The sequence below is a fragment of the Cariama cristata genome, unplaced genomic scaffold, assembly GCF_000690535.1.
Source record: "Cariama cristata isolate BGI_N322 unplaced genomic scaffold, ASM69053v1 scaffold10171, whole genome shotgun sequence".
In the NCBI taxonomy this organism is placed as follows: Eukaryota; Metazoa; Chordata; class Aves; order Cariamiformes; family Cariamidae; genus Cariama; species Cariama cristata.
This window is the reverse complement of record NW_009598728.1, coordinates 54,601-79,228: the sequence shown is the minus strand read 5'-3', so window position 1 is coordinate 79,228 and position 24,628 is coordinate 54,601. Positions and strand designations below refer to the sequence as shown.

The following is a 24,628-nucleotide window of genomic DNA, read 5'->3' as shown; positions in this document are numbered from 1 at the left end:
GAGGGAAAGCTTTGATAGACAAAGGAAAAAGAAAAAGGTAGGGGAAAAAGTTATCCTGTTTTCATCCATCTCACCTGCATAATTCGCTGTGATAAATCAGTTGAAGCTGAGAGGTCAAAAGTAGAGTTTGTGATAAAACTAGGAGCAGAATCATTGGATTTGGCTTCTCAGTTGCAGAAGGCAGAGAAACAATAAATACAGAAAGATACAGCAGGTAAAGGTAATAGTTAAATATAGTAAAAATGTGTTTCTGAATAAAGGCAAAAAATGAAATATTTTCACAGCAAAACATTTGATGAAAAAATCCTCAAAATGTAAATAAATTCATGGGAAAAGTCTCATTTTTCTCTCACCAAGATAAATTCTTATGGTAAAAAAAAAAGCAACAAATGTGTGTATTGTGGGGAAAAAAAAGTTGATAATGTTTTTGGCTGTTCATGTGTTAATAAAAAATTTATTTTCTAAGACCAAAACAATATAATTAATTATTTTTTTTTTACCTTTATCACAGCTGTCCCCCGTATATCCGCTGCTGCATTCGCAATATGGTTTCCCAAGTCCTGAAAGCCTGCATTTGCCATGTTTACACCTGATGGATTGGCAGGGGTTAAACAGCATTTCCTCTTCATCACAGAGGACTCCCCCATGTCCCTGCAGGCATTTACAACTGTATGAAAACGCATTGATCGGCAAGCAGGTACCATGCACACATCTACAGGGGAAACAAGCCCAAGAGAATAAAAATAAATTATTCATCAAAGTTCAGGCTAAGCAACATTAACTACAAATACTTCGGACTGTATTCAGAAGAAATTGCTTTTGTTTCAAATGGACTTTTTCAGTGAGATGCAGTGAAGTGGTTTATAATTGGTATGTAGGTTTACACAAAACAAGCTGCAGTACAGAACTCTTATCTCACCAGAAAACAGCCACTGTAGATGTGTTATGGAAGACTTTTACAGGCCACAGCTATTAAAACCAAAATTTCCTGTCTACCTAAATTTTCAGCATGCTTTTGAGAAGAACACAGCAAAATCAAGCCCAAATGTAATCCACTATAATTAAGTAGAGAAAAAGAATACTCACCTGAAATTCTGGTTCTTGGATCATTTAAAAAACCCACATTGTCACTCGTGAAGTATGGGGCTCCCAGCACAAAGACAGGTCAGGCACTTCCTAACTGAATCTTTTCTGACCCAAGCAATGGCAGTTTCAAAGCTGAACACATGCTCCCCCTTCAAATATATTAGTCTGCTTTGCCAACTGCCAGTAACGTGGTCATATAATGTACGAGGCAGATCTTTACTTCACTGAAAGGCAACAGCATTCATCTAGTAGTCATGCAAAAACTCGCACTAGATGAGATTGCATATTATCAAGTCTCATTCAAGTAATTAAAGTAGCTACTCTCTCAGTTGAGCTTTGGTAAACACTTGTGGCAGGCTCAAATCTTGTTGTTAGACAGAAAAGGCTGCATCTGCTAAGTTCTGATATACTGTAGTATGGGAACACATAGCTGGTCTTACTTCTTGAGAGAGAGGTGGTGTTTCCCAAAAAAAAGGATGTTTAATTACCTCTTCCTAGCTGTAAGCTGAAGATAAGGGGAACTCATCTTCTGAAAACATCACCAATGACTTGGAATAAAATCACTTCCTTTTTTTCATTTGGTGGCACAGGGTCAATAACTTTCTTCCTAGAAATAATGTTATTTTCTTTAACTGTCGTCTTGATACACAAGTTTTCTATCTACATACTGTTTCTTAGGGAGACCACAGTGAAGATTCTTCTGTAGAGAGGAGTGCAATCCTGACGTTCAAGGTAATACCACCCCCCCGCCATAATGTTTCTCCTCTCTAATGTTTTTCCTCTCTGTATTGTAAGATCCCTGAGCCCACAACCTCCTTAGTAGGTTGCGGCAGCCCCCTAAATAAATATATAAATAAATAAATTAAAAGCTTTAGATTAAAAAAAAAAAATATATCTCATTTGCTCTAAAATAAAATCCTTTGTTTCAATTTCAAGATGGTAGAAATTCCTATAAAATTGCATTTCATAGGAAGAGTTCTGTTAAGAATAATGTCTCTTTGAAATTTTTTAGGTAACAGTCTGTATTTCTGGAAACTTTTTGCTTTGTACCCTACTCCTTCAGTACAGTAAGAAATTTGTTACAATTGAAAAGAACGCATAACACTTTTTAACTTTGACAAACTTGCATTAACTATTTAAAACTGTTTAATTTTATAAACATCAACAAGTTCTATTCATCAATGAAATCTATGTTACAATTCTCCATCTGTACCCTTAATTCTGTGCAAGTTATTTAGGCATGGTGTAACTTGGAGGAAAAAGAGTATGGGAAGCCAGTCTCATCACAGGATATTTAAATGGAAGGCACAACACATAGCCTCCATTCACATATCCAATTTGGGATTAAAAATTGCAAATATAAAACTTAACTAATAGCTTAAGCACCTCCAACTTCCCTATTATGCAAGAGTCTACTTTTGAAGCAGCTTTGTTCCCTAAAAAATTCCAAATTGTTCCTGTGGTTGAAGTCTCATATTCCAAGACTGTTAGATTAAGCAACTCAAAATTGAAGGCTTAGACAGTATCACAGGGCAGATAGCTTTTGTTTAGTTTTCATTATGTTCAGCATTTGATCTGTTCACCATTTACGAAACAACCACTTTTAGGAGATCCGATTTATGAAATTACTCAGGTGACACTGACATCATGTCATATTATATACAGGATGTTTTAGATATCAAAGCGATCTGTGTCAGGATCTTTGGTAAAGTTCCACTTGACTTAGAAGATGATTAAATCTTAGCTAATGCCAATTCTCCTACTTTTGCTTCCACCTGTTCTTTGAAGCCCTAAATTTCATCTTCAGACAGTACTGAAAGGAACATCAAGCTAAGTGCAAACTCTTGGGCACAGTTTCATCTTATCTAATTTTAGATACCTGTGTCAGGCACTCAAGTTAGATATATAATTGCCATAAGCTCCCCACACGGTCATGGAGAGAAACGAGCTTATCCAGAGGGTGATTAGACCATTTGAGGTCTAATTTAGTCCTTCAAAATGTGTTTATTCCTTTACTGACTATAGGCAAACTTTGGTCACTATGTTCCTAAGTCAAGCACCGAGATTTAGGCAAAATAAATCTAAGCTTTAAGCCTTTTCATGGTGTGCAGAGATCTCTAAAAGCTCCCCTATGTTTTTGAAACAGAGATCACAGTGACAAGTCTGTTTCTCAGATAAAGTGGAATGTTATACTGTATTAGACAGACCAAATGCATCTATTCAATAGATGGGATTTGGAGATGAATCAAGAAATACAGAATCAAAATCCCCAGGAGCTAAAGAACAACAAAACTCTCCTTCACTCCAAATAAACAATTTTGGTTTGGCTTTCTGTCCTAAAAGCTCACAGCACTGTATAAAGCTGAAACAAAACCAATACTTTCAAGAGCTAAGAAAATACTAATGATGTGTTCACTTCATTCTATCTTTGATACTGCCTGTATCTGATACTTGCCAAGTTTTGTAATTTACTGCAAAAAGCACTCAGTTTGGGTGCTGATGTATATAGTTATAACAACCTATACAAAATCTAATTTTTCAAGGACAGGTCAAAGAAATTCTTTGGCTTTTCTTAATATAGAACTTTGTGGTTACATTTCCATGGTTTTTTTTGACTCCTCAAGAACAAAATGGATGTGATAGACATCACATTTATATTTTTTAACTTGCTACGACTTCCTTTCTTTATCTCTTAAGTTACTGTGAAACAGGACAGGGTAAGAAAAAGACCCATAAACAATGAAATGCTATAATGATATGCCTCAAAAATTCACTGCTGTAGCTTTGGGAAGGGTTCAAAACAATAGTACTGAGAGTCCATAACCAATGTAAAAAATACTAACTGCATTGTAAAGCATACTAACTGGTGTATAATGCTTTAAGCGGTCAGACTCTCCACACACACTATGTGAAAAGATCATTTAAACATCATTTTATAAGGGAACTGAAAATTATCTTATTAGAATCTCTTAGCAAACTCAGGCGACTGGTCCTTAAAAGTCAAAAGTTATATAGGCCAGAGCACTGAAAAAGCAGCAGCCAAAAGATCCAAGCAGGCTTACTTTACTCTACAAAAAAAATCCCAAAACAAACAAAGAAACAAAGAAACCAAACCAAACCAAACCCAAAAGATGTTTGCCAAACTGTAGTAATGACAGTGGTAAGGATAAACAGAATGACATCTTGCTGCCCATGACCAATAAATCATGAAGAACTTTGCACTTCTGAAGTTTCTGATCTTCTTGTGCTGGGAGACCATGAGCTAAAAAAAGTGAATCTGTCTCTATAGTAAATTTAGAAGATGAATATGCATAGATATCAATAGTCTCATATACACATATATACATATCTTTTGCTCTCTCTCTACAAATATATCTACAAAACCCTCTCTATAAACATATATAAAATGTCCAATCTAAAATGTTCTAGTCAAAACAGCAAAAAGGATTAACACACACAGACTTAAACAGAAGTTTACCATGAAGGTAGAAATCTATTTTCCTGCTAAAAGTTGTGGTACTGTGAAAATATAAAAATATTATATCTATTGTATCAAGTTTTTAAAACACATTAAAGAATAATAATACTCATTGTATTTCCTCATTCTATACAGTTATAAATAAGCAAATAGATATTTTTTTTTTCATTTGCAACTTCTAAATGTTTTTTTGTACCAAGTGTCATACCAACACTTGCATCAGTGTAACTGATTACAGAAGAAGCCCGTACAGAAGTAAGTAAGAGCACTTCCCAGGCTTTAGGCAGAACTTCAGTGAGGTGTGTGTATCTGCTCCCCTGAACTGAGGACTTTTCCTCATTAAGTTTATGGAAAGATATACTATAACCTGGATGCTGTTTTCACTTTTACATGCCCAGGATATTTTGTTTCTTGCTGAAAAAAATATGAACTTTTATGAAAAAAATGCACATAACAGGAGACATATGCATATTATATTACTGTTCTGTCTTGAGGAAGGACATACTTATTTCCAAGACATGGGTCATTAGTTTGTTGATCACAGAGGGGTCCAGTCCATCCTCCTTCGCACTCACAGGAAAAGCCTGACTGGCTGGTAGCATGGCATGTTCCATGCACACAGACTTTCTTATGGCAAGGTTCGCAACCTGGCAGAATTCCCACTTGCAGTGGCACATTTCTGAAGTCCTGGAGTTCGCTGTTGATATATAGATTACGGATGCAACCATGGAAGCTCGTGCCGTTCTGTCCTGGAGACTGGCGTAAAGCTGCTATGTTATTTTTCACAGGCATGCCTAGGAAATTAATAATAGCAAATAATCAATGTAATCTTTGGTACAATTTTCTGTACCATTTTCTCTATTTTTTAAACTTTTAAAAAGAAATATTTCTTCCTAATTAATTTCTTAGCTATTCAGCCTATAACCATGACCAGTGATCTAGTATTTGGAAATTGTCCTGGTTGTCAAGCATGCATGTAAACTAGCTCCAAACCCGTAAGTCTCTAGGTCCAACTAAAGAGGTGTATATAGGACTTCATAGAGGAAGCCCATAACTTCATACAGGAAGCTGTGAAAAGGTTTAGTTGCCTGTCTGGTTTTGATCTAGTGTAATTAAGTCCAGGATAGTACAGAGTTTCTGAATCTTGGAAAAAAAACAGTTGCTGAAATTTAGCAGCTGATACATGATTTTTTGTAAACTGCTAAGATACTCAAATCCAGAAGAATTTAGTAGGACCAGCTCATCAATTTGGAGCTGGCATACACATTTCAAATGTGAAATTTTGCTAGTGAAAATTCTTGGAAAGTAAAGCTCAACAGGATGAGGTTACATTACTTTCAAAAATAGTTTTGTTTAGCATGCCGCAAAAGAAGATTAATAAACAAGCCACTCATAGTTTGCCATTACAGTATAAAACAAAGATAGCCAATAATAACAATAATTCAACATCAAAATACTTATGTGTAGATATTTCTAGATAGTGCAAATGCCCCTAATGTTGACCATTTTCAGAATAATTCCTCTATTGTAGTCTGTAATTGTTATAGGTGTAATTAGAGCGGTACGTATATGTGATGCAGTTATCCTGTTGTGATCAGTTAATCACTTAAGACTAATTCAGAAGGAACATTACTATTAAACATTGTTTCCTTGTAAAAATGAAGTTTCTCCTACTCCTACTCCCTGCTTTTTTTTTTTTTTTTTTAACTTATTGCCAATGTACTGGCCTATGTTAGTTAGTCCTTAAGATATTACATTCAAATAATAAATACACAAATGTCTGAATACCTCCTGAGACTAATAAGTGAAGGAAATCAGAGTGTACTGAGCATTAGAAAAGGATCTGTTTACCTGAAAATAAATATGCTTATTAGCTGTACAGGTTTATTCCTAGGCAAAATTAACAATTTTCATTCTGGTACTTAGATAACCACAGAAAGAGGTAATGTTCTGCACAGTTGCTCCTTAACCATGTAAACTGATACTTCTAAAGGTTTTATTTAGTTACCCTGAACAGTTAAGAGTAATGCAGAAGGGCTATGCAACCTAATGAAGCAGACCTGCCTTTCATGAAGAGGTTATTGTAATATCATTTGTGCTAAGCTTCAGTGATGATAGAAATAACAATATTGCATTCATACTGCTGAAGAGCATAATCTTCTTTGATCTTATCAGTTAAGTAAAATAGGCTTGTGACTATTATATTAAAGGACTCAGACCGCAAACAAGCATTAGTTGTCATTTCCTCAAAACTAATCGCCATATTCTCAAAATCCAGAGACAAGGCAGAGTCATCAACGCCTCTTCACCCTGATGTCTCCCTTGAAAGCAACACTCAGCAAATGTTTAGGCATATGGCTTGAGGTATCTAATAGCATAATAGATGCACTGAATTTATCCGTTGTAAAAATAAAAGCTGCATAAAACTAGGTACACCAATGCAATGCTAAACTAAATGTTATACTTGTAAGTGTCAGGAAATTTAGATATGGTTTCTGGGAACCATATAAGCATGCATGACACCAGATAATATGAGGTATATCACATGTGATTCACAGAATTTTTTTGCTATAATCTCTAATATAGAAAACATTTGGAAACACAATGCAAACATATACACAGGCTTTTAGCCTATACATTTTTTGCTTCTTCTGGCAAGTTACCAAGTGTTAGAAGGCCAAAGTGTGTGCAAAAGCTGCTCATATTCTTTAGCAATATTTCTTAGATATTTTTTAGATAAAGGTTCTTTGTCAGTTAGGAAAGAACTGCCATAGAAATGATGCAGACAAATATTTTGGCTCTATTTTGGAAAGGTAAGAAAGTAGTTCTGACCCTCCCTTTAAGCTTTTGGTCACTGAACCTGACTACAGGTAAATTACCAAATTACTGCTCAAGGAGGCAAATGATAATACCCCTATTAAATAACAGTCATACAATAAAACTGTCAGAACGAGTATCTCATTCTAGAAGCTGCTAGAGCAGAGCAGGGACAAATAAAAAGCAGCTGATGCCCTACCTGTCTCAGAAATAGGGACTTCCATGAAATAAGGTGCCACTCTCAAATAGTAAAATATGCTCTGATTTCTGAGAGAAGAATGTGAAGTATCAGTAAAGTCTGTGACCTCTTTGAAGAGTTTTTGAGAAGAAACAGATTGTCCCTTAAGACATTTTATAAAAAATCATGGGCTTTCAATATGATTTACTGAAATCTGTTATAGAAAGACTGAAAAATATCTAGCATGTGTGTTCTGACCACACAAGAGAGCCATACTGTTGGAAAAAGGTCAAAAAAAAGAAGAGTATAAATTGATTAGCACACTTTCTGTAAAAGTAAAGTTAAATTACCCCTTCCAAACCAACCCAAATATTGTGACCCAAGAATAACTTTGTTAAAAAAAAAGGGGGGGGCGTGGGGGAGAGAGAGAGAGAACACCATACAAGGGCTTGCTGTCAAGTCTGAATTTCATCCTGCCAGCTGAGGTGATGCTTACCAGAAATGCCATTTTAGCAGGAAGGTGATAAGAGTAAGTGTAAGCTACATGATGATATAGGTGTTAAACTAAGGCTTTGGCAAAGATAAAAATACTGCATAAAATCCTAGTGAGAATTTGAGTTCTTAACTGATGGAAATGTGTGATCAAATTCTTTAAAAATTCTAGATACAGTTGGATAAGAAAAAATTGAATGAATCTCAAAAAGATGGGTAATATAATGATACAAGACTGAAAGTTAACTGTCTCAAGAATTTTAAAGATCATAAATAGATAAACATAGATAAAGAACAGAAAAGTTTAAGAGTTGAATATCAACCTACTGGGGTTTTTTTGCTTTATTTTGTAATAATGTGCTTCTAATAATAGTTCTCGTTCTATTTTGGACCAACATTTTCTATGATAGTGGAACGAATTGTTTGCTTGGAGCCTGAATGTGAAGAATAGAAATAGAGGGAACACAGGACTTCTCTAAAGGATAAACATTAGGATGAGAAAGACTCCTGCTCTTAGAAATCAAAGTGCTGAAGGAAAAGATTATTTCAGAAAATTATTTCTTCTGATACTTCAAAATGGTGATGCAGATTAGTATAATTCTCCTAATGGAGACACAGATTTGCAAGGTGAAGACGCAAGGAGAACCATATGTCACAAATCAACAAGTAAGTGTTAGCACTGCACAGAATAAATGTTTATAGTTGGCAGTCTAGTCTCATTTCATCAAAAGGTGCCTGTAACAGACAGGGTGATCATTCTGCGCTAAGCTCAGTCTTCATGAAGTTGCAAAATTGGCCTTAGCAGTCATTAAATAACAAACTGATGTTGACAAAACAAGTAAGCAAGCACACGGTGTCTTAGTAGAATCTAGGACCGTCTCTCCCTTCCAAAAAATGTGGCATAGGACACTATGGAAACAACAGAAGTGATACACATGAAAAAATGTAGATGTGCTTCCACAAGGCAATCTTCCTTTAAAGATTCATGATATGAAGCATTTTAAAGGCAGATCATACATTTGACAATTTTAATTCTTTTCTCTGCTAGTATGGGGAGTGATGACTAATGTTGAATTCTATCTTGTACTTCTTCCCATCTTAGATGGAAGGAGGCAATGACAAAATCCGAAAAGATTTGACAAAAAAGCTGAAGTGTTTCCAAGGGAAGAATGGGGACTTTCAGGGACAAAAGTGAACTTACCCTGTATTACTTGTAAATGAGGCACCTGTTATACTAGTTTTATAGGAGAAATAGACTATTCTTGATCCGTATCAAAGTAGCTTCCTGTTTTTCTTTTCCATTAGAGATAAATCTAAGCAACCACCCTGAGCTTTTCTGTATATTTAGAAAGTGAATAAATAGTACCTTTTCTAGAGAAAATAGGCATCTCACAAATGTACTACTGGTAGTATAATTTTTTGCAAGGAGGCAAGATGCTCAAGTCTAGACAGAAAACAGTTCTTAAGAATTAGACAAAAAGAAAAAGAAAGTAGGTATTCTTTTTACAGAAAGAACATACCAGAAGGAGACTCCTTACATGCCTCCTATAAGAGTGTAAGGTTAAACTAAGTAGAAGATGAAGAATGCAGGAAGATCAGCAGTATTTGAAAACCATGCTGAATCTCTGATAACTAAGAACTTAGACTTGCTACCAAGGACAGTAAGAAGGCACAAAGTGGTGGCTGAAATTTCTGACTCTTTTACCTAGATTACGCAGGTCCATCAGAAATTCAGTAGAAACTGCTGGCTAAAACAGTGGGCTTGAATCCGTAGTTCTACAGAGTAAATTGCAGCAAATGATCAAAAATGTTTCCAATAGTTTACCACCTATTACCAGTTTTACTAAAACGAGTAATTCTTTCTTCTCAAAATAAAAAAAAAAAAACAACAACAAACCCTGCCACATACTGTGAGGCAACTGTCCAGTTGGTTCCCTTCTTACCTAATGTCATAACTCCTATTAACCCTAAGCAATAAGATCTCCAGACATAAATTATACTTCATGGCTTTATACCTTGCTATCATTTCCTGCAGATACCTGTACAATGAAATAGAATCATAGAATCATAGAATCATTATGGTTGGAAGAGACCTCAAAGATCATCAAATCCAACCGTATACCTGATGCCACCATGTCCACTAAACCATGTCTTGAAGCACCACATCTAAACGTTTTTTGAATACCTCCAGGGATGGTGACTCCACCACCTCCCTGGGGAGCCTGTTCCAATGCCTAACAACTCTAACAGTGAAGAAGTTCTTTCTAATGTTGAGCCTGAACCTCCCCTGGTGAAACTTGAGACCATTTCCTCTCGTCCTATTACTAATTACCGGGGAGAAGAGCCCAACCCCCACCTCACTACACCCTCCTTTCAGGTAGTTGTAGAGGGCGATCAGGTCTCCCCTCAGCCTCCTCTTCTCCAGACTAAACAACCCCAGCTCCCTCAGCCACTCCTCGTAAGGCTTTTTCTCCAGACTCTTCACCAGCTTTGTTGCCCTTCTCTGAACACGCTCCAGCAGCTCAATGTCCTTCTTGTAGTGAGGGGCCCAAAACTGGACACAGTATTCGAGGTGCGGCCAAATAGAAATGTCAAATGTGACTGAAACAGAATGTTACCATTATACACTTTCTGAATAGGCATTACTGAATCTTCAGGTATCTAATCAATGTTAAACACACTTCTTCAGTATAATAAAAAGCTACATAACAGTAGAAAGTTACAGAATTTTACAGTAAGCATCAAATATCCATACTAATAAAAAGCAACAGGTGCAGTTTGAGGACATATTATTTGTTAAAATTGAAACTATTGAGATTAACTGCTGAAGTTTCATCTTAAGGTGTTAACTCAATGAAGGAGTCTCTTATGAAGTGTTTATTAATGCATGTTACCAGAGTAAATTAGCTATGATACTGTTAGTAAGAAGCAGTAAGATCCTCTTACCTCCTACATACAGTGGAGAATCAAAATTCAGAGTGGATTGCTTGGACAAATTGGTAATTATCTTGGGGCTTCCTCCATCAATAGATAAAGATAGAATCTGATCCATAGCTAGCAGCTCCACAATGTGGAAATTGCCATCATTAATAGTTTCTACACTGTAAAACAAACATTAATATTAATTTTAAACAGTTGGACTGGTTAGAGCATTTCTTGATCTTCTTCCCCTTTAAGAGTTAATACAGCTTCAGAACAGAACTTCTCCAGGAGTGCAATCCCCTGAAAACTAGATTTTAAGCAAGGACATGCATGTATGCTTAACAGCTAATACAATATAATACACTTTCAATAACACTCTATTAATAATATGTATCATAAATTAATAGCCCCTTTTCATCAAAAGTTATTCCTGCCCTCATCAAATAATGAACTGTGTAAATACAGATGATACTCTAAACATCAGTTGAAACACATTTACTAGGCAGGAAGCTGAATGCAAAAAAAAAAAATGGAGTTCTTCTGCAACAATGATCAGAGTGCAGGAAGACCTCTTCTATGAAGAAAGGCTGAGAGAGTTGGGGTTGTTCAGCCTGGAGAAGAGAAGGCTCCAGGGAGACCTTAGAGCAGCCTTCCAGTACCTAAAGGGGCCTGCAAGAAAGCAGGGGAGGGACTTTTTACAAGGACATGTCTTGATAGGACAAGGGACAATGGCTTTAAACTGGAAGAGGGAAGATTTAGATTAGATAGAATCTATAAAGTAAAATAAGACTTAAAGAGGAAATACTTTAATATGAGGGTTGTGAAGGCACCGGAGCAGGTTGCCAGAGAAGTTGTGGATGCCCCATCATTGGAAATGTCCAAGGTCAGGTTGGATGGGGCTTTGCACAACCTAATCTAGTGGAAGATGTCCCTGCCCAGGGGGTAGAACTGGATGATCGTTAAAGGTCCCTTCCAACCTAAACCATTCTATGATTCTAATGTTATTTCTAATTTTATTTGCATGTGTGTGTGTGTCCTACATGTTACATAGTATTGGGTTTACACACTTTGCAAGTATGAAGGCCTGAGTTGACTCCAGCAATATATAAACCTGCTATTTCATGGAATATGGAACTGTATGTAACCTTAGTCCTGCCAGACAAACTCACATCATTGGTCTAGACAGCTTCACTGACACAAGCAATAAAGTAATTTGTTATCTTTATTAGGTACGGTTATTTCTATGTGTTCAGCTTCTGGCTAATACAGTGAATACTGTATTCATTTTTTTTTCTTGCCTGCATATACCATTTCCTTCTGCTTACTAACAAGATATGAACCCACTAGTAGGATGCCCGAAGGGTTTAATGCAGAAAAGATGTGTTTCAAGCATGGTACTTATGCTGTGTAAGGATAAGCCTACACATGGTACTAAGTATAAGAAATGGCTGCCTATGCTTACCAGCCTCAATAGCTACACAGCAAATGTTTAAGTGCAGGGTAACTACTCTGCACTTGAACACACTTTAAGTATATCAGAGAAGGAAGAATATTATTACTCAAATCTGGGAGTAAATATATCATTGTACTTACACTACTTCTAGCCCATTCTCCATTGGAGAATTAAGAGCTGAATGTATGGCTGCATGGAAGTTATGACAATGAGCTGTAGTACAGAGACCAGAAATTATAACCATTCCCATGAGAGCCTTTATTTGCTTCAGGGCACCATCAAATAAGTGAGCTTAAGCCTTTGAAAAAAGTTATTTAAATGAACCAGTTGTATGGTAGCCTGAGATGGACTGAACAGTCATACAGTCAGTTAGCTCTTCTCATTAGGAAAGCAGTATAGCTGAAAGGGATTAGCTTCCTAAATCTCAAGGCAAAAATCAAGCAAATTACCTTATAACATCCTTAGTGATGTTTTAATTAACCTATCAGCTTTTGTCCTGGAACAGATCAGAAGCACTCACATGGTCGTTTACAGCTGTGACACATTAAATAGCTTCTTAGCTATTTATTACCGACTCTAACTATGTGGACAGGCTCAGCTCAATATGGATAAAAGATCTGCATAGTAGCATGCATGCTTTACATAATGTCAGCTCTATGTGAAAGTGCAAACACACAACAGAGCAGACGCTGGCAGAATAAACACTTTTCGGGAGTGAGCGGGAGGGAGACTGCCAGGTTCCACGGGCAGAAGGAGAAGGTCAGGGTTCATCATTCCTGAGGACTAAGGTCTATTCAAGGTATTAAGATGTTTGTTTGCTGTGATCAAGCAATAAGAAAACTGCCAGGAATAATTTATTTAACATATTTCAATGAATGCAGGAAAAAAGTTGTACTAAGAAATCAAAATACATACGACTTCTTGAGTTTAAGTAAGCAAGAAATCCTAATATAATGTTCTTTTTCCAAGGAAACTTATGTTATTTTACAACTTACCAACCTTTCACACAATAGTATTTAAAAGGACGAGAGCAACACAGAACATGGATTTTTATAGCAAGAGGCCAATCCAGGGATGTATAAAACAGAATGTGTAAAGGGAATGTGTCTCCTTTAAGAGTGATTATTAAAAGCTTCTAGTTTAAACTGTTTTACTGGTAAAAATTTACTGCAGAAAGAGGAGTCTTCCTAGGTAAGGGTGGTTTAAATTAAAGGGGAAATAAACACAAGGCATATCTGTGCAATATTTCTTGCCAATGCACTTACATTACTTCTAGCCCATTTCCCATTGGACAAATGAGAGCTGAATGCATAGATGCTAATGAAAAGCCATAAGAAAAACTGATTTAAAGCTTCTGGAACTCTGTAGAAGAATAATGAATTGGGAAGAAATATTCCCATATTTCCAATAAATGTATGATGAAAACTAGTTTACAGAATGAAAAGGTAGGGGTTTTTTTTTGTGTGTGTAAAAAACATTTAACATTTAAAAATGGACATCCAGACAGAACAAAACCCAAGTGGATCAACTTTGCCCAAATAACCATCTCCAATGAATTAATTTTCTTTATTGGTCTTGGCACTGCCATCATCTCATCTTGTTACTCAGACTGACTGATGAGTGCTTTTGGGATGATGGCTCTTTCTGCAGTCAGTTCCCATTGGTAAAGCAGTTCTCATTCACTCTACATAGCTAGACTGCTGTTATTGTTGATTCTTCGTATTTATCATTATTAAATCATCTGTCTGTAACTTTGTTTTGTTGCTACTGCAAGCACCTTTCTAGGTTTTACAGCTCCCATTTGACTCCTTTTCAACACACCATTTCTTGACTGTCATTTATATTATAAAACATCTATTTGAATCTCTATATTGGCTTTTTTTTTTTTATTATTATTTTGGCCTCTGTTTCAGGCATCTCATCGTTGTTCAGTGGAGTACGACTTGTCTTACTTTTTTTCCTATATTATCCATGAATCTTCACTTCCTTAATGAATTCTGTAAATCTCTTGATAAACTTCTCAGTTTTTTAATTTCCTTTCTGTCCTTCTCACTGTAAGCAACTTTCCATCTTAGTTTGCAAACTATCTACTTTTTGATAAAACATAATACATTAACTTGTCTGCTTTTACAATTCATCACCTATTTGTACTGGATCTAGCTGGGACGGAGTTCATAATCTTCGTAATAGCCAATATGGTGCTGTGTTTTAGATGTGTGACCAAAACAATGCTGATAATGCACTAATGTTTTAGCTATTGCTGAATAATGTTTGCACACTGTCAAGGCCACCTCTGTTTCTCACTCTACCCCACCAGTGAATAGATTAGGGGTGCGCATGAGATTAGGAGGGGACACAAGCAGGCAGGTGACCCAAACTAACCAAAGAGATATTCCATGCCATATAATGTTAAGCTCAGCAGTAAAATGGAGAGGAGGAGGGCTTTAGGTAGGTTAGCTATCCTCTGCTTGGGAACTGGCTAAGCATCGATCTACCCATGGGAGATGATGAGTGATTGCAATTTGTCTTGTTTTGTTTTCTTTCTTTGTTCCTCCAGTTTTCCTTTGGTTATTAAACTATTTTTATCTCAACCCATGATTTTTCTCACTTTTACTCTTCCTTTTCTCTTCCCCTGTCCCACTGTGGGTGGAAGGGGAAGTGAGTGAGCAGCTGTGTGGCACTTAGCTGCCTACTGGGGTTAAACCAGGACACTATTTCACAATATTATTTTAGCTATTTATAATTTTGTAAACTTCAACTGTTTCTTCTAAAATTTTCCATACTGAATGGTGCCTGAAACAGATTTTTATTTTTCTAAACAGACCAGATAGTTTCCCAAACTGAAGAGAACACATTCCTATCTCTTATGCTTCTATTAACCCTGCTTTGCAGGTCATGACATTTGGCAGTGGGCTGGCACCATGTCTATCCATTTGTCATCTTTCTGAAAATCCACTAAGGCAAGATGTTAAAATCTTGAAAACATGAAAGTCTGCAGAAACTGGAGGGCTAGATCCCCAAATTCTTTGTCCATGCTGGCTATATTTCTACACACAGATGATTAGCACCTTCCCTCCAGCTGTACTTTTGGGCTGCAGTAGTACTTGCTGGTACAGTAGCCTGCCAATCCATTCAAAGAGAAGGTATTGCCTTAGCTAGATCAAGGTTATATGGACAGAGAAATAAACTGTGTGGTTCTCATTCGTAAGATGCAAAAATAAGACCTACAGATAAAGAAGAGAAACAGGTAGGACTGGGCAAGAAATAGAATAAAACAAGAATCAGAGTAATGGATGGTAGTGGATTGTAAGGAAAACAGGACTAGAAACTGAGTCAAGGGGGAGACTGAGAAAGATAAAATAGAGAAGAGGAAAAGTGAATCAGTAGGTTAATGTAGATTATATCTGTAAGCAATTTTTGAGAAAAGATGATCAGACCTAGCTGGCTTAGAAAAAAATGGAGGGAAGGGCAGAAAGAAACCAAAGAGAGAGACTGAAAGAAGCACAGGAAACATGACAGGAGACAGCTTTAATAGGTAACAAAAGTACGAAAAGGCAACATGCAACGAGTGGGTGAAAAGAAGGAAAAGAACTTAAAAAGGGCAGGAAATGTCACAAAGATCCTAGGAAGGTAAAACAGTAAGAACTGAAAACAGGGATGGCTGGAAACAGAAGTTAGAAAAATAAGAATAGGTTGGAAAGGAGGAAGAGATTAAAGTATAATGTGTAAAAGATCCTGTGCTACAACATACTCCTTTCTAGAACCTGAAATAGAAATGAAATAATATCTAATTTGTACAGTGATCACTAGATGCACAAACATATATACAAATGTGGAAATGTATACAAGGCTTCCAACATATGCACTTCCCTCAAGGGCAAAAGACTTCATTACAGTTGATCTTAGTACCATTACATGACAATTTTCAAATATCTCCTAGAAACTCACCATCGTGCTTATTTGAAATGAAAGGGACGTTCATAATATTAATATTGATATTAATATTAATAATAATAATATAAAAATGTGTCACCCTGTAACACTTCACTACATTTCCCATCCCTTTCTTCATGGCGTCTGCATTCTCCACTTGTCACATAATTCAAAAGAGCTGATCAACTATGCAGGGGAGATGCTTCTAATTTTTCCGTAACACTAACAAATTGTGTACTGGGACTCTTTGTTAATTGGTTACTTTGTTATTAATCCCTTCTACATTTACGGTTTTTAATTTTACCTGTCTGAGTATTGTTTTCCAATCTTTTTGTAGAAAACTAAAATGGACAAGTGTGAATTACCAGTATTTATTATATTCCAGCAATACTGGAGAAACTGTTAAATTAATGAGATGGAAATATATGTTTTGAATGGGAAGAAGTATTCTCAACAGATTAAGCAAGTGGGAGTGAAAATAACTTGAAATTACATATGATCCTGATTCCCATTGCTTCCTATTCTCAGACAACTGTACCTATCAAAATAAAAATCAACAGAAATAAACTCCTAACAAAACAATCTAAATTTCTTCTTTAGCACTATCACCGATAGAAAGGAAAAGTAATCTCATTTGGAATTGCAGTCATTGAGAAAAGTGAATGTTTCATGAAATTTTAACTTTGTGTTAAATACTTAAATCTCCCATAAAGTCAAATCCTATTTTTAATATATGAAAATGTATACAATTAAACTATATATACTATTTCCACATGTTAAACCATTTCATGGAATTGTAAAAAAAACCTTATGAAATACATTGCATTAGAAAATAAAAGCAACCTTAAGATGCTTATTGTAAAAGGTTATGTTTTTACTAAACAACTTTATACTGTATTTTATAGGAATGATTTTTTTTCTGTGGAATGCTTTTAGTAATTTACTAAAACCATAGTTTCCTTGATGTTATTACCTAGCAAAGTTTAGCATTGTTTCCCTGCTATATAAACTTAAGCTTTTGATTTTATATTGCCATTTGTTTGCAATAATTTCTAGAAATCATTTCTTTTCAATGAAATGTCCTTAATAGAATGCGGAACAATGTCAGCTGCTACAAACTCCAGCAAGTAAATATACACTAGATATAATTTTACAACACAAAAGGTGTAAATACTGCAATAAGAAAATTCAATAAAAACTCATTTAACACTTCCCCTTTACTTCTGAAAGTATTTGTAGCAACAATAGGGCAATCAAGGCCAAGAAGCGATGCCTGTTGTCTTTTTGCTTACTCTTGCAATGTCTTTCTGCTTATTCTTGAGAAGTTACATAAAACCTCCCTGGAAATTCAGGTGGTAATTTTTTCACAGAACCAGTGAAATTTGAACTTAAAAAAACCTGAAAAATTACAGTCCAGAAGCAGATGTGGATTCTTTCTCTTAATGACTTTGGAAGCAAAACCCATTTCTTTTTCAAGGGTAGTGCCTTTTTTCAGAAACAAGTTTTTAGCTTTCTCTTCACTTGCCAGGGAAAAGTCCCACATTATATGACTGCCTAACACAGAATCACAGAATTGATTTGGTTGGAAGACACCTCTGGGATCACTGAGTCCAACCTTTGCCCTAACACCACCATGTCAACTAGACCATGGCACTAAGTGCCATGTCCAGTCTTTTCTTAAAGACCTCCAGGGCTGGTGACTGCACCACCTCCCTGGGCAGCCCATTCCAATGCCTAACAACCCCTTCTGTGAAGAAATGCCTCCTAATTTCTAGACTGAACTTCCCCTGGTGCAGTTTCAGACTATGCCCTCTTGTCCTGTCACTGGTTGCCTGGGAGAAGAGGCCGAGCCCTCTGTCGCTACAACCTCCTTTCAGGTAGTTGTAAAGAGTGATAGGTCTCTCCTGAGCCTCCTCTTCTCCAGGTTAAACAACCCCAGCTCCCTCAGCCGCTCCTCATAAGACTTATCCTCAAGTCCCTTCACCAGCTTCGTTTCCCTTCTCTGGACAAGCTCCAGCACCTCAATGTCTTTCTTGTAGTGTGGGGCCCAGAACTGGACACAGTACTCGAGGTGCATCCTCAGCAGTGCTGAGTACAGGGGGATGATCACTTCCCTAGTCCTGCTGGCCACACTGTTCCTGAGACAAGCCAGGATGACATTGGCCTTCTCGGCTACTTGGGCACACTGCTGCCTTATGTTCAGTCAGCTGTCAATCAGCACCCCCAGGTCTTTTTCCACTTGACTACTTTCTAACCACTTTTCCCCCAGCCTGTAATGCTGTATAGGGCTTTTGTGGCTGAAGTGTAAGACCTGGCGTTTGTTCTTGTTGAACCTCATACTGTTGGTTTCAGCCCATCTATCTAGCCTGTCCAGGTCCCTCTGGAGAGCCTTCCTACCCTCCAGGAGATCGACATTCCCACCCAACTTGGTGTCATCTGCAAATTTACTGTGGGTGCACTCTATCCCCTCCTCCAGGTCACCTATAAGATGTTGAACAGCACCGGCCCCAAAACTGAGCCCTGGGGAACACCACTAGTGACCGGCTGCCAACTGGATTTACCTCCATTGACCACAACTCTTTGGGCCCCGCCATCCAGCCGGTTTTTTACCCATTGAAGAGTCCACCTGTCTAAGCTGCAAACAGCCAATTTATTTAGGAGGATGCTATAGAAGACTGTGTCAAAGGCCTTACTAAACTCTAGGCAGACAACATCCACAGCCTTTTCCTCATCTACCAAGTGGGTCACCTTGTCATAAAAGGAAACCAGATTGGTCAAGCATGATCTTCCTTTCATAAATCCATGTTGGCTGGTTAGAAGAGAAGAGAAACTTCCATTTAATTTCTGCTTACACAGTATAGTTCTGCACTGTACCCTGCACACTAGGAAATTATTTTGCAGTAACGTTGTGGAAAAAACTCCACTTCCACATGTGAGCTTTACAAAAATGTATAAATATTCTGCTGAAAGCTAACTCTTACTCAGTTTTAATGGATCAAATATTATATTATCTTTCTGACATATCTGCATTAGAGTTGTTTTTGAAGGCAAATCATGTCTTTTGGCAATAGGTTTTAAATGTCTGATAACACATTAATTTGCATATATTTCTTTTAACCATCTATTTAAAAATGTGACTTTGATATAAGGAATTAATACATGTTTTGTTTCAGTTAGAAATTTGTTTCATCTGGGTTTACCTATAAATAGCAGAGGCTGGATAAGATCCTGTGTCATAACTGACCCTCACTCTACCCCGGTACAGCTCTACCGCTATATGATCTTTATCGCCTTTGTAGAGCAGGATCCCACTGTCTTCATCTGTGGCAATCTAGTTAAAAGAAAGAAACACTTAGAAAGAACTAAAAATAAACATTAAATCAAAATGCTCTATTAAGTGCATCTCTGAATTTACTGCCATAGTCTATTACTTCACTATAAAATTCATCCATGAAGGACAACCTGACAAAATTATTTCTCTTCCTATCAATAAGTCCATCTACTTCAGTATAAATGTAGAATTATTCCAATGACTCTTCTAGATTTTTAGCTCAAACTGTGAAAACCTCTTTAAGTGAGCCAATGACAACTGTGGCTAATTTTCTGCACCTTGAAAAGTCATTTCCAGATCAGACTCTGCAACACAAGCAATCTTACCTGTAGAGTGATATTGGTTTGGGGGCGTATCTTAGCTGAAGGGATTTGTAGATAGGATTCTTTGTTGACGAAGTTTATACTGATCAGCTTTTCACATTTCTCACCCTGGTAGCCCGATAAACACTGACAGATTGGTTCACTCTCTTTTATGATACACTGGGCTCCATTTTGACATTCATGATTATCACAAGGGCTGGTGCGAGGTAGAACCATTGGTGGTGAAAACTCACAAAACAAGCCACTAAATACAAACAGAAAAAATTAGTACTTACAAAAAAAGGCAACTTTGTCAGAAGACATACATGTTTGTACTGTCTTCAGCTCTTTCTCACCTGTATCCTTCTGGGCAAATACATGTATAGCCATTAACCGCATCAGTACACTGCGCTCCATTTTTACATTTGTTGTCTTGGCAGTCATCAAAGTCAATATCACAGTGCTCACCTACATATCCAGGTGTGCAATCACATCTGTGAAACAAGAAAGCAAGTGGGATAGCACAGTGCCTTTCAGCAATACAGTGTGCTTATGACAAAATTAAGCAACTACTGAATTGTTTAAAACTCAGGAAAAAAAATGCATTACTGTGACTTTGTGTGTAAAGACTATGTAGCTTAATCATGTTATTTTATGGGGAATCTACATATGTAATGAATACAGGTTTGCTAGTTACACATGCTTACTCATCTGCCATTATATTGAAGAACTGTGGTTTAAATCTAGAGACCTGTAATGAATAATTTGGACAGTTCTTCTTGCAATTTATGAGTAATGCAGAATGTTACAGGATGTTGTAAGTGGCTGCGAACCCTAAAAATAATCAATATGCTTAGTTGCTGGAACTGAGACAAATAATCCAAGACGTCTGTTATACAGATGGATATTTTCTTTGTCAACTGAACCTCTATGAATGGACCAATGGTCCATTTATAGAGTCTAGAGGTTATGCATAATTTTTTTCCCTTTGAAGTTCCACCAGTCTGATTTACTATAAATAGCTCCACGGTTAGTGAACTAACAGAAGTCTCAAAACACATCCTCTGCCCTCTCTGAGCCTCCACTGAACTAGAAACAGTGTATCCTCAAGACAGTATTCAATGTGGGGTTTTTTTGTTTCATTTTGTTTTGTTTTGTTTTGTTTTTTTCCCCCCATGCAACTGTCATTGTCAATGCTAGTGGCATTTCCTCAGGGAATTCTGATCTATTAGACTGAGTGAATGTCCAGAGCTCGTGTGAAAAATGAATGGAAAAGATTACAAATTCATGCATCCACATTATTTATTTATTTTTTAAATTAAGACATATGTAATTGATTTCATTAGATCTTGTGATTCCCTCCTTGGTGGCCTTTCTTTTAGTATCTAAAATTTGCTCTGAAGTGGCAGGAGTGATTTTTAAATAGCTGTGTAACTTTAAATTAAGTACTTCAATCAAATATGTCTCATTTTTTATTCCATAACATATAGGAATGAGGAAAGTGAAAAAAGAATGTAAAGTCTGCTATTAAAAAGCTGACTAAGTGAGATAGATACATTCTTGAAGTTACTGCATATGCTATTTTCTGATTTAAAATCTCAGAAAGTAACATGGAAGATTAATAAACTAGGCAGTAAAGTATAAGATGCCATACTAGGTTTACTGAAGTGGCATAAAGAAAATAAACTTAACACACAACAATTGAAATCCAACAAGTTTTATGATTTCCAGTTAAAAACTATCAACTTAATTTAATGTCCATTTGAATATTTAATATATTTGAATGGTTTTTTTGTCATTTCATAAGTAGTAGGAATGATAATAAATAATCTGATTTTAGCACAAGAAAATACTGGGCATAAAACAGGCGCTTAAGACAACAATTGAAAGTTGCAAGTTTCCTGCATTTATTAACCTAAAGCCTATTAAAAACACTTTAAATTGTGCATACTAATTAATTATGATAAGGATATGGTGTAATTAAAGATTAGTTTTCCTGGGAATGGACTTTTTTAGTTTATACCTTCCAGTGTGCCTTCCTAATAATCTCTTTCACAATTACTTCTCAGAAAGAAGTACAATTATTTCACTTCAATTAAATGCAATTATTTTCCTACTGTCCAAGCTACTAAAAGGGTTTTGTATAAACCATCGCATAGACTAACCACTCTACTCTGCATTCGTATTTTAAATCTGACTGGTATTAGAACTATTAAAGATCAGTAAAATTCAGTAAAACATATTTAAGATAATGAGGTAGATCTACATGAAAATAATAGCTATTCTGCCATAATGCTTGATAATAACTGAAATTAGTATTTTGAGAATAGAACTTGCTTCCACTAAAACAAAAGGAAAAGAAGTTAAGCAGGATAAAAAATTAGAAATTTAGATTCAATTGGACTGTGACAATATTTTTGACTTACTTGTATCCTTTGGGTGTCAAGATACACTTTGAGTCATGCTGACAAGGATTCAGGTTTTGAGCACAGAAATCTAGTTTCTCCTCACAGAGCTCACCTGAAATACAATGTATGCTGTCAATTCAGTGAAAATACTACAGTGACCTGAAAAGAGCTCTTTCTATTCTAAAAGTAACTGCTACCATTTTTTTTGTTAAAACTGAAAAATGCATACTTCGTGATATAAAAATAAATACAACCTTTATAATAAATACTAATAAAGAAATATTAATACATAAATAATAACAGTAAATATTAATCTTTCTGATAATTCCTTTTTTAAAAAAATTAGTTCAATGTCAATCATCTATCCACGGATAATTTTGTGAAAAAAATGTTTAGTTTACAATATTTATCTAGCTCTGCTGTGTAGCAAAACACTAGTGATTCAATGTCTTCTCACTAGAACAAACAAGCCACCAATATGCTTTTCTCTTACTTATTTCTAAGCACATTACACACAAAAATACCCAGTTTTGCACTATAGTAATCTATTACCTGAAAAAACCCTGTTAATATCACTGCATGTCATGCAATTCCAATTATGAAAACTTGCTTTCCACTTTTCCTTAAATATGACTCTCCAATTTTTGCATATGTTAATGTACCATAATTATCTATAATGTGTTCTGCAAAAATAAAATAAAAAAAAAATCTACATCAAATGTCTACCCTTCCCTGCTGCCAGAAGCGGAAATTCCCCTAATTTCTAACATGGGCTGAATAATCTATAAAATACTTTAATATGGTTAAACTATAATTTTATTTGCAACTTTGTGACAAGGAAACACTTACAGGTGTGTAAAAAGATCAACAATGTTTTGTTCCCTGACTAACTACTCAGAAGATACCATGAACAGTGCACTCACAAAGTTTATCACTGGTTTGTTATACTTATTCCAGCATCCATATGAAGAATATATGTATAATCAACAGGTATAAACCCTGTGCCTGACGAATTCAGGGACTCACAGGTCTGCCGGGCCCTAAAACTACAGAAGGAGTAGGGTTGCCCCTTGTCATTTGTCAAGTAATAACACAAGCTAGTGAGCAAAGAAAATAAAACTGTACACCAAAATGAGGAAGAAAAGAGCAGAAGATAGCAGTGGATGAGCAGATACTTTCACTGGTTATGCTGAACTTTTCTTCAAAGAGGCACAATATTTGGTATCCCTCAGTTTTACTTATCTGAGTGTGGTAGTGGCCTGCAGTGTAGTTAGCTGAAGAATCAGTATCTGCTGGAGGGCAGCCTGAGATTAAAATAGCATATAATGGCTTCATCTCTTTCCCGTAACTGTTAACACAGTAGTGAGGATGACGACAGCACCATCATGAATACAGTATGAGGAAAGAAGGACAGACCATTTAGGAACAAGTAGATTGGAAAAAGGGAGAAAGGTATAGGATAAAAACATTGGAATGGAGATTTTGGAGAGAGGATATGAATGAAGACATCTTCCAGAACACATATGTGTGTGTGTGTGTGTGTGTGTGTATCAGTTCATCAGCTACTACTGTCATTAAGCGATAAGGTTTCTGACATTTTACACTACTCCTTGCCAAGTACCTAGCACAACACAGAAGCTCTCTTCTTGCTTACATGGGCTTCTCTGGAATTACAGAAGTACACATCACAATAAACTGAAATCAACAGTAGGTGATTAAAGGTCTATTTGTCATCTTTGGTTCTTTTTTTTTTTTTAGAGGTTCAACAGATCCTCCAGAGAAATTTGTCCTTTCCACAGCAAGTGTGCTTACACACAAGTGTTGAAAACTCCCTATTGTAAATATGAATACTGACTACCCAGGACTAGAGACATTATTTCAAGGACTTATCTCTTAGGGTATGTAGAACTTACTTCAAACAACGGACAAATAAACAAAAACTTAAAAAGAGTTGAGGAACAGTCTACATTAATGCAAGGATAGCGAAAAAGGCAAAACTGAACCACAGCCAAAGATGGTTATGCTGGATGAAAACACATCTGAAACATGTATGCTAAGTGTGGTAAGACATGGGACGTCTACATCTTCAAAAATGAGAGGAGAAGCCAAAACCAGCTAGACAAGTACTTCACAGCCATCCAAAAGATCCAGACTGGTTCTACACAAAGATTTTTTAAAAAAATAAAATAAAAAATTTGATAGCAGCTTACCAATTTGCTAGTGCATTT

At 36.2% G+C, this 24,628-nt stretch overlaps 1 protein-coding gene across 1 annotated transcript in view; it reads right to left on the bottom strand.

Moving 5' to 3' along the window:
• Nucleotides 1–24,628, bottom strand: part of SLIT2 (slit homolog 2 (Drosophila)) — a gene marked incomplete at its 5' end in the record, with an annotated part of 77,413 nt that overhangs the window by 2,444 nt on the left and 50,341 nt on the right. The window contains 7 exons of the mRNA XM_009709418.1: nucleotides 501–712; nucleotides 5,070–5,358; nucleotides 10,998–11,152; nucleotides 19,560–19,690; nucleotides 20,017–20,257; nucleotides 20,349–20,486; nucleotides 22,419–22,512. Of these exons, the coding sequence (XP_009707720.1) occupies nucleotides 501–712; nucleotides 5,070–5,358; nucleotides 10,998–11,152; nucleotides 19,560–19,690; nucleotides 20,017–20,257; nucleotides 20,349–20,486; nucleotides 22,419–22,512 (1,260 nt within the window). The remainder of the gene's footprint in view (nucleotides 1–500; nucleotides 713–5,069; nucleotides 5,359–10,997; nucleotides 11,153–19,559; nucleotides 19,691–20,016; nucleotides 20,258–20,348; nucleotides 20,487–22,418; nucleotides 22,513–24,628) is intronic.